The 11,233-nt window shown below is 36.6% G+C and overlaps 1 protein-coding gene across 1 annotated transcript; it reads left to right on the plus strand.

Annotated features, from left to right (window-relative positions):
- Positions 1-274: 274 nt before the first annotated feature.
- Positions 275-6,827, plus strand: LOC132054648 (dnaJ homolog subfamily C GRV2-like). The gene is made up of 3 exons (XM_059446628.1): positions 275-319; positions 691-759; positions 6,290-6,827. The coding sequence occupies exons 1-3, from the start codon at positions 290-292 to the stop codon at positions 6,494-6,496; spliced, it is 306 nt and encodes a 101-aa protein (XP_059302611.1). The 5' UTR covers positions 275-289; the 3' UTR covers positions 6,497-6,827.
- The last annotated feature ends 4,406 nt before the right edge of the window (positions 6,828-11,233 follow it).

Below are 11,233 nucleotides of genomic sequence, written 5' to 3' on the forward strand. Positions count from 1 at the left end.
ATTTTCCCTTTTGAAATCTTGTTAAAAGACATCTAATAGCTCTTGTTTGTCTCGCTAATTTTATGTGCATATGTCCAAGTTGGGTCTTTCTTTTGATCTTGTGACGCCATTTACAATCTGTTAAGAACAAAAGAATTGAAATTCAGGTACTTTGATTGAAAAAAATCCACTCAAAGTGGTCTTTTTTGGAAAGAACTAAAATTCAGCTATATTAATTGCAGTCTGTTAAGACTTAAGAGCAACAAAAGAATTAAAACAAAGAGGAAGGTGCTTGAGGATTTTTTAGCAGATGAAGAAGAAGAAGAAGAAGAAGAAGAGGGTAGGGTCACCCTCTGTAAATGCTGCTTGTTCAAAATTGTAAATGCTGCTGCACCATTTTACAGATTGGGCAGGGTCACTGCGCTCCATACCCCTAAAGTGAGATACTTGTCGCCTCGCCTCGCGTCTAGCTTTAAGCGATGAAGCGACCGCTTTCTATAACACTGTGTTATCTGCATGTGGAATCGTTGACTGCACATTAGTGGACAGCTATATCATGTGTGGATCATGCACTTGCAATTAAAATGTTGATTCTCTGAAGAATCTTATTGGTGTGAAGACATGTTTAACCCCTCCTCACTGTTTGCATGTTTTTGCTAGTTGTATATTTCTGGATATCCGTTACTAACTAGTTTTAAAATACTTATCCAGGTTTTGCATGCTTTTGCCGCAGAAGGGGCCCATTGTACGAAAGTTCGTGAGATATTAAATGCTTCCGGTGTAAGTCCAACCACGTAAACAGTTTATGCTTGTTATTGTTCACAACTTTCTCAAAATTCTGAGGCTTTCCACCCATTTACTGTACTTCAATTCTGGAGGTTAAGATGTTCCTCTGGACTTGTTAAGAAAGATCTTTATCTAGAGTAAGAGGAACGGAACAGAAATTGACTTTTTGTTATAAGGTGAATTTAGAATCATTTGGAACGTGCTTGTGCGCACCTAATAAATCTTTGAATCACAATCTTTATAGTATTTCAGCGAGTTCATATGGAGTTTTACCAACCTATTTGAGTAGAGAAAAATGAGGGGAAGGGTGAGAAAGAAGAGAAATCGAGAGAGAACACTACTTGATTATTCCTTCAAGATATTGGGTTTAAATAGCTAAGTTTACATGTTCTGAGGATGGAAAGAGAATAAATAGATACATAATTCCAGGAAGTAATTGATTCTATAATAACAAGATTCTAACACTCACCCTCAAGCAGGTGCATACAATCACATGTGCTCAATTTGTTAAATATAAATTGTTCTGTGACACTGGTGAATATATATATATATATATATATATATATATATATATGCAAGTTGTTCATCTGACCTATAGAGCTTTTGACAATGTTTCCCGAAAGTATCTTTTCTCTGACGAAATGACAATCAATTTCTCTGTGTTTGTTCCTCTCATGAAACACTGGATTTGATGCCACAATGTGAAGTGCATCCTGATTATAACAGACAAGTTCCATTTGCTGATTTCTCGAAATTTCAAATCTTTTCGTATCCATATGAGTTCATATGTAGCTACTGCCATACTTCAATATTCTACTCTTGAACTAGATCTTGCAACTACATTTTGTTTCTTTTCTAGACACCACCCCAACTATAACGCAGTATCCAGAGGTAAGTCGTGTGTCAGAGGGTGACCCTCTCCAATCTGTATCAGTATATCCAAGCAAACAGTTTGTTCATGTTCTCGATCTTTATATATCGAAGGATACACTAACTGCATTTCAATGACTATCACAAGGAGAATCCAAGAACTAACTTACAACACTTACAATGTCAGGTGTCGTCACAATGTGATAATTTAACTTGCCTACTAACCTCCTATATCTTCCAAGAGGCTCTCCCTGTCTAGTTGAAATGTTTAATATTTGGATCAATCGCAGTATGAAAATCCGTTTGTCCCTGTCCGCTTGAGAATATCAAGAGCATACTTTTCCTCTGTAAAATGATAATTTTTTATCTTGATTAGGCAACCTCGATACTTAAGAAGTACCTTCATCGACCAAGGTCCTTGGTCGATGATACATCAATTTTGCAATTCTCTCTTCATAGACCACCAAAGACATGCACAAATCTAGAATTGAGTGCGAACCATGCCAAATTCCTAAATAAATTTGCTCACTATGCTGAACCATGCTCAAGGGGACTGCTTCAAGCTATAAAGTAATCATTGTAGCGTGCACACACTGTCTCTCACTGAGCAATGAAACCTGATGGTTGCTCCATAGATACCCCATCTTCAAGATCCTCATGAAGAAAGACATTTTAATCCAACTGTTAAAAAGGCCAATAATGAACAGCAACCATAGAAAGAGAGACAGTCGGAGCCAGCTTAGCCACAAGTGGCAACAATCTGTGCCGTTAATCAATTAATCTATCCATCATGGCCAACCTTCACGGTATATATCCACCGATAACTGATAATAGATTTACCCGGAGGTAGAGGAACAAGTTCACAAGTATCACTATAATATAAAACAGATGTCTCCTCAGTCATAGCATGTTGCTAGCTGGGATTAGAAAGAGCTTCACCTGTAGTCTTAGCTCTCGTTTGGCCATAGATTTTGGGAGCATATTTTGAAGATTTGTTTTCAAATCTTTGTTTGACCATAAAATTATGGCAGATTTTGAAAACAATTCTTCAAATCCCAAATTCTGGCTCAAACCTGTTTTTGGGCCAAGATCTATGTTTGGCCTTTCCAAAACTTTTAAGAATTACCCCAAACTTTTGTATTTTATAAGAAAAGCCCCATCTATTTATGACCCAACTAATTCTATCTGCAATGTTCCTCCATTAAAACCGTATCAACCATGTTTTCACTATTAAAACAGTCTCTTCTATAAAGTGAACTCGCTAAGCTATGCCCAAACAGTAGAAGAAGAAATCCTAGGGAAAATTGCTTTGGCAACTGTAGAAATCCATTGCAAAGATAAAAATGAATCTTTGTATTGTAATTTGAATTGTAGTAGCTAGCAAGTGTGTTATTAGCAGTTGATCTTAAAATATCATGTTCTGCAGCAAGTATGTATGTTTTGTATGGTTGGGTATTCTGGGTAGGTTTTAGAACTTATGTGTATAAGTAATGTTTCATGTTTTCCATAACAAAAAGTGAAATATGTTTTGAAAAACTATACCCAAACACATTTTCAAAACTTGAAAAACTTCACACAAATCAAGTTTTTCAAAATTTTTTGGGAAAAAATTTATCTAATCACATCCCCTAGTTCTTCTTCAGCTTACATCTACCTCTCCTAGCTCCTGCGATAGCCAACCTCTCACACCTTCTTACTGGCGCATCCTCACACCTCTTCTTCACATACCCAGACCTTTTTTTTTTTTTGGAGAAACTGGTACTGTACATACCCAGACCATTTCAGTCTTGCTTCCCTCATTTTGTCTGGAACAGAGCTCACTCCCACCCTTGTCCCGAATAACTCGTTCCTAATTATACCCCTCCTAGTAGGCCCACACATCTATTTGAGCATTCTTATCTCTACTACATTCCTCTTCTGGATGTGGGCGTTCTTGACTGGCCAAAACTCTACTCTATACAACAAAGTTGGTCTAACTACCACTCTGTAGAACTTACCTTTAAGCCTTGGCGACACATTCTTATCACACAAAACTCGGGAAGTGAGCCTCCATCTCACCCACCCTGCTCCAATACGATGTGTGACATCCTCATCAATCTCGATGAGGCTTATTTGCATACAAACAATGTAAATAATATATCGATGTAAATGTTCGTATCTTCGGTGATGAAATTATAATTTATACATATATTTTTGTTCTTCAGTTTCTTGAGGCTTTTTACAATCGATTCACGTATTCTCTAGACTACAGTTGAGTCCTAAATTATGGACAAGATAATTTCCATCATGTTAATATATGTAAAAAACAGCGGAGCTAGCATTAAAAGTTTAACTATAGTGTCTATTTTAAGCATGACAACAATCCTCAACGGAGAAACACTGTCATAGAAAATCAGTGGGGTTGGAAGGAGGTTGTTAACCAATAACTAATTTTTTAACTTGGTTAAATCTGAGAAAATCAGATTTGATTATCATTCATGAATACTATTAACGAAGGCGTATCTGCTCAATTTCGCATATTTTAAGGGCATATTTGGTCCTTTTCCGCTTATTAATCAGCTAATTAGGTTAATTTCAGTTAAATTAAGGGCATAGTTTGACCAACTATTGAACGGTAAGTGCATATATGGGCTAAACTAATAACGAAGGGCAATATTTGGACTGTCCATTTTATAAACGAGGTCTGAATAAAGAGAGAGGGGGAAAATCAAGAGGAGATAGCTCTGCTTGAGAGAAGGGTACGGGCAGGGGGTATCTTTTTTTTTTTTTTCCTTGTGTTTTCATCTTTAACTTTTTTAAAGTTACCCTACTTCCACTTGCCTAGTTTTAGTATGTCCCAATTGTAAAAATATGAAATCTTTTTGTGTGATTTTCACTTTCTACACGCGTTATATGGGTGCATATCACTTTCTCTGCCAGATTATCACCCAAAGGTGGTGTTGATTCCACTCTGAACAATATTGGGGGGGCGGGGAGGGGGGGGGGGGGGTAAAAGGTGGCTCACAAATTTCAAAAGACTTCTTTGGACAAGTTTAAGGGGAGACTTAGTGTGTTTTCCTAATAATAAATGCAGGTCTAGAATGCTTAAGATATTATCCTTCTCCTTGTTGGGCCTGGGATTGAGTTACTTGTGGAAATAGCGTGGGGGAGTCATTTTTTGGCTTGGTATTTAGTGTTTTAGCCCATGTTTTTAATGTTGAACAAAAATAAGAAATTTTTAGTTTTAGAAATGTTGAAGACCTTTTTACCCTTTTCAAAACAACATTTCCATGGCACATATTCCTTTATTTTATTTTTTCCATCTACCAGCCCCTCACATACATACACACTCTTAACTCATTTTCTTTCCCACTCTATATAAATACAAACATCTCATTCTCCTATATTGTGGAAATTATCAAAAAAAAAAACACTCACATATATGAATCATCAACACCAGCCCATCTGGGTTCGTGGCTATAGAGAAAAATGTCGAATTTGAAATAATATTTCTCATAATTTGTGGTATGTCTAATTAATACTTGTGGTGGTATTTCTCATGATAATGAATGTTGCAGTCCTGAAATTAAAACTCAAATATTCAAAATTCAGGATACAATATCTTAAAGTTAGAATTTCACTGCTCAATAATCAGGACAGAATGTCCTAAAGTTCGAAATTCACGGCTCAAACATCACAACATGTTGTCCTGAAGTTCAAACTGATGGTTCAACATTCAGGACATTGTATGTTAAAGTTTGAAATTCACGATTCAAAATCAGGACAATATGTCCTGCAGTTCAATTTCACAGTGAAAACTTAAGGATAAATGAAGAAGGCTATGACATGAGATCAGTTGAGACCTTTGTGCTCTTGGCAATCTATTTTTTTTTTTTCCTTTTGTAAAAGTATCCAAAAGTTCGAACCGAGTGTCCTAAGGTTCACTTGTAACTGTCCAAATTTCAGGACATGGTGTACCGAAGTTCATTTGTAGTGTCCTGAAGTTCACTTGTGAAATATCACACTATTTCCTGAAGTAACTATGCAAATTTCAGGGCAGAATGTCCTGAAATTCACCTGTTATAATGCAAACCATTCCTGAAGTTTGCGTGTAGCAGTGTAAATTTCAGAACTTTGATTTTTTTCAAACTTCAACTCAGTATTATCCAAAACCTTAGTCAAATGAGTACAACCACGCCCAAGTATCTCTTGTTTTTACTTATTTTTACTGATAATCTAATACAACGTGCAAAAGAAGGTTCTTGTATGTATAAAATTGTTTGATCTAATTTTTTTTTTTTTTTTTGCTGAACTTGAAGAAAAATATGGAGTAAAGTTTTCTTTTGAGAATTTGAATCAACTTAACGGAAATAAGTCATTTATCCTAGTTTCCGACATTTATTAGGAGCAGGTGGCTGAAGAAGAAAAGAAGCAGTTCTATTGTTTGGAGGGGTAACTTTGTCTACATATAATTTACTACAAAACATCTGCCATTTTGTAATACTTTCTAAAAGCGGCTGAAATTTAAGGAGTGGTTGTTTGTGCACTTGGCCGGAGTTACATGTAGTGTGGACCAACTCTTACATAACATAAGTAGTGTTAAGAGATTGTTGTAAGTTGGATCTTATAATGAAACCAAGATACATATGCTAATAGGTCAAACTTTAACATGCAGGTTTGGAGTGCTTATAAGGATCAGAGACATGATCTATTCCTCCCCTCAAATGCCCAATCTGCGGCTGCTGGAGTTGCTGGTTTAATTGAAAATTCTTCATCCAGTTTGACGTATGCACTGACAGCTCCTCCAACACAAACTGGTCAAGCGAAACATCCTGTCTTGACAACATCTGAATCAAATGGCAAACAGGATCAAGGTTCATAAGATGAAAAGTTAGCCATGATGAAATGTTTCGGCCATAAAATATGGTGCTCTTTTCATTCTCAAAAAAAATATATGGTGCTCTTCTCTTGACAGGCATGCATTCTACTTCAAAAAGTAGAAGGATTTAGATTTTAAAAATTGCCATGTGATGCTACACCCCGCTTTTCTTGTGTACAGTTTCTTCCCAACCCTTCTAGCTTGCTCTTATTTTGATGCCGTGGAATATGGAAGAAGTCAAATTTAAAGCAGCACGTACATGATTATCCAATGTATAAGACTACTAAAACACCCTGTAAATTTCTTATACAATTAGTAGAGTTGATTTTGGTGAGCTTTTGTAGCACTCAATTGTTTTACTTCTAACCTGATTCCCCAAGCTTTTCAAGTTAAACATTAAATTTATACCTACGGCTGAGATGTCATGGTTGTAAATAACTCATCCACGTCGTATTTGGTTCATAACATAGTTTTATTTTTCGTGAGGTAATTGTGGTTCTGCCTTATTTGTATTGGTCATCTTTGTGGAGAAACATCTAATGGAGTTCTTTGAATGTAGCAATAAATTCAGGTGGATGGCATTAGATTTTTCAGCAGTAGTAGGGTTTAGGGTTTAGGGTTTGTAGCACTCAATTAGTAGAGTTGATTTTGGTGAGCTTTTGTGGCACTCAATTGTTTTACTCCTAACCTGATTCCACAAGCTTTTCAAGTTAAACATTAAATTTATACCTACGGCTGAGATGTCATGGTTGTAAATAACTCATTCACGTCGTATTTGGTTCATAACTTAGTTTTATTTTTCGTGAGGTAATTGTGGTTCTGCCTTATTTGTATTGGTCATCTTTGTGGAGAAACATCTAATGGAGTTCTTTGAATGTAGCAATAAATTCAGGTGGGTGGCATTAGATTTTTCAGCAGTAGTAGGGTTTAGGGTTTGTAGCACTCAATTAGTAGAGTTGATTTTGGTGAGCTTTTGTAGCACTCAATTGTTTTTACTCCTAACCTGATTCCACAAGTTTTTCAAGTTAAACATTAAATTTATACCTACGGCTGAGATGTCATGGTTGTAAATAACTCATTCACGTCATATTTGGTTCATAACTTAGTTTTATTTTTCGTGAGGTATTGTGGTTCTGCCTTATTTGTATTGGTCATCTTTGTGGAGAAACATCTAATGGAGTTCTTTGAATGTAGCAATAAATTCAGGTGGGTGGCATTAGATTTTTCAGCAGTAGTAGGCGCAGTATAAGAAAACTTGATTAACAATAAATTCTTTACCGTGGATTGCAGGGTTAGATCTTGGGAATCCAATAACCCAGACACATCATACTATGTTTGAGCTTTAGTCTTTTCTTACATTTCTCCAGGCATATGGGAAGTATCATAAATTTTATGTGTGATAGTCATCTCCTCTCTTTTTTTCACCGTAAATGAGGCTCAGACAAGCTCAAAATTTTCCAAAGCGTAAAATCTCGACAGTTATACCATGCGTTACCTTTGTTTCCTCTGGCAATGTTTTATCTAGAAATCAGCCCTTTAACGGTATGTCAATGATCTCAAGTCTTGACTGAGTTTGGTGATATGCTAATGATCCTCAAGAACTTTCAGCTGTTGTTTGAACAAGTTTATGCTAATGATCCTGAAGAACTTTCAGCCGTTGTTTGAACAAGTTTTTTTTTTTTAAAGAAGATTAAAGTCTGCTAAGAACAAGGTTGCACACATATTAGCCAACTGGGGCCTTATGTTTAAAGAAAAGACTGATAAATGGTTGCAACATGCTTCCTAAATATGCTAAAGGTGAATTGAGAATGGACAAATTTCATTTTCCCTCATGCACACATATTAGCCAACTGGGGCCTTATGTTTAAAGAAAAGACTGATAAATGGTTGCAACATGCTTCCTAAATATGCTAAAGGTGAATTGAGAATGGACAAATTTCATTTTCCCTCATTTAGAAGGAAAACACTTTAGGAATTCCTTCTCTATGCAGAGATGCATGTCCAGAATTTATCATTTTGATGTATCTTGATTTGATTTTTTGAGAGCTGATTAGAAAGCCTACTTATCGCATAGAATGGAGGTTGTTCCTTTCTAAGTAGGTATAGGGAGATAGTTTCTCCTCTTTTGTAAAGTACTATATATATATATATATATATCGCATAGAATGGAGGTTGTTCCTTTCTAAGTAGGTATAGGGAGATAGTTTCTCCTCTTTTGTAAAGTACTATATATATATATGCTTCCATCCTCTAGTGATAGAGATGGAGGAGATTGATTAAAAAAAAGATCTGAAGTTTGAATAGTTCTCTTCTAGTTTACTAGCTGAGGTTGTTACATACAAATAAATAAATTAAGAGATAATTCCAATGCATATCAATTGGTGCCCACAAACAACAAAATTGGGCCCATATTTGAGATTCTTTCCCAGAATGGCCTACTTTCTATGTAAACTTAAAAATAGTTTGCATCTGTTAGCCCATTGAATGTAAACGTATCTTTTGTCTCCATCGTCAAACTCCTTTCTCTCTCTACAGTTTTAATTGTTTTCTTCTTCTTCTTTCCGATTTCAACTTCTATAGGTATATCTCCATTTTTAGAACTCAAGTTTCTTAGATTTGGAATTTGATTGATTAAAAAAAACTCTATTGAAGAGTTTGAAGCTTTAAGTTTGAACTATATCTGTGATTTTAAGTTTGAAAGCCAAACTTAGATCTGAGAAATTGTTTCACTTAATAACGAATTACAACCGAAAACTTTGGAGGTTGTAACTGGAAGACAACTTGTGCAGCCATTAAATGTAACGATCCGTTTGGTCGTTTTAGGCATTTTACTATATTTCCCCAAAATACGCTTCCCGTAGTCTCTTTTATGTATTTAGGACTTACGGGGATAGGTGGTACGGTTCCCGAGGCTATTGGGCGAGTCTTGGTTTGTTTTGAGGATTTTAGAGTTGTGTAAGTTGAATAAGTGAAAAAGAGTTGACCAATAGTTGACTTTTGGGAAATTACGTCTGGAATCAAATTCTGGTAGCTCCGTTTGGTTTGGAAGGTGATTTTTGACTTAGTTATGTCACGACCCAACCCCGTAGGCCGTGACTAGTGCCCGAGCTGGACACTCGTATACGCCTGTTAGCTATAATCAATCCGAAACTAAACTTCATATGGAATTTATAAAAAAAAAAAAAGGAACGTCATCTCAGAACTGTCACATATATATATCAAGGCAACCAATCTCCTGAGGAGTTACAACCATCAACAGATAACATGGTACACAAGCCGACAAGGCTGTCATAACGTGTGGGAACGCCCCAACTATATATACGCAAGCCGATAAGGCTGCCACTACATACAACATCCCAAAATTTACATATACGCAAGCCGACAAGGTCGCTTACTACGAAAGGAACGTCCCAAAACATAAGTCATGCTAACACAAACAACAACATCTATATACAACCCACACATATGTCTACGTACCTCCAAGAGTATCAACAAGAATATACGACGGACAGTGGCCCCGCCGTACCCCCGGATAAACAGATATATACATCAAAAGGATCTGTACTCAAAAGTCTAGGCTCGGACAATGGAGCACTCCAAGATAGCCGAATAGAAATCCTAAGTCGGCATCACCAAAGCGAGTGTTTGTACCGCGGCATGAAACGCAGCCCCCGAAGAAAGGGGTCGACGAGATATGTACTGAGTATATAAAGCATGAGATACAGTAAGAAAGATCATAACCGAAGTAGAGATTCCAGGAGACAAGTATGATAATCAAGGAATCACTGTACCTTTGCCTCATGAAATAAAATCATGCATGACTATATCATATACCATATCCGACCCATTATGGACTCGGTGAAGCTGTCGTGTACATGTATATCATGCCCGGCCCATCATGGGACTCGGTGCCATCATCATATCATCATATTATATCATCATATCATCATATCATCATATATATACCGTACCCGGCTCTCTAGTGAGGGACTCGGTGAACAATGCAGTGAAACTGTGCACGAATACATACCCGGCCCGGGACTCGGTGAAAGATGTAATAACAGTATGCACGAGCAGAGTAGTGAGTAACCATATGCAACTAAATCATCATCTGAGACTCAATAGATAAGTAGACTAGCTAACGCTCGAGTATCAAAGAGATAGTCATGTTAACTACTCTTTAAATATCACTATGAACTATATCAAATGGAGCCTCAGGAATCATAGACATGTATCAAGATAATGCGAAACAGCTTATAGAATCAGGGACATTAGTCATCGTAGAGTCTTTAGGAATGGGAGCTTATACATCCGACTACTATCCAACATATAGAAGACTCGAGAGGCAGTAGCTCAACTACTTTAAGAGAACTACTTTAAGAGTTCTAACATCAAGAAGTGAATAAGAATCATGAATCACATTCGGAACTTATGAATGGAATTACCCCAAAGCTCATATCGTACATCACTTACGTCTAAGACATGCCAAAAGAAAGAAGGGATAGCTTTACATACCTTTAGCGTTTATTCGTAACACAACACGTATACGCTGCTCAGCGTCTCAACCTATATTAAGACGTCAAGAACTATGGTTAAGCTACGGGAAGGTTCAAAATGTATTCTAACGTTAGTGACTCCTTTCTAGAAAATTAGACGACGTTTCCCTTATATTCAAACCAACTACATAACAACTAAGCCAACATCAATAACCACACGTTCAAGTACTATATCGAGGCTATT

This window comes from Lycium ferocissimum, chromosome 1 (assembly GCF_029784015.1).
Source record: "Lycium ferocissimum isolate CSIRO_LF1 chromosome 1, AGI_CSIRO_Lferr_CH_V1, whole genome shotgun sequence".
NCBI classification, from domain to species: Eukaryota; Viridiplantae; Streptophyta; class Magnoliopsida; order Solanales; family Solanaceae; genus Lycium; species Lycium ferocissimum.

Bases quoted from the DNA above. Each gene is read 5' to 3' on its own strand.
- LOC132054648 (XM_059446628.1), top strand. From the start codon at position 290: ATGAAGAAGAAGAAGAAGAAGAAGAAGAGG. The intron at 320-690 runs GTAGGGTCACCC...ATACTTATCCAG, and splicing joins AGAAGAAGAAGAAGAAGAGG to GTTTTGCATGCTTTTGCCGC. The intron at 760-6,289 runs GTAAGTCCAACC...TTTAACATGCAG, and splicing joins AGATATTAAATGCTTCCGGT to GTTTGGAGTGCTTATAAGGA.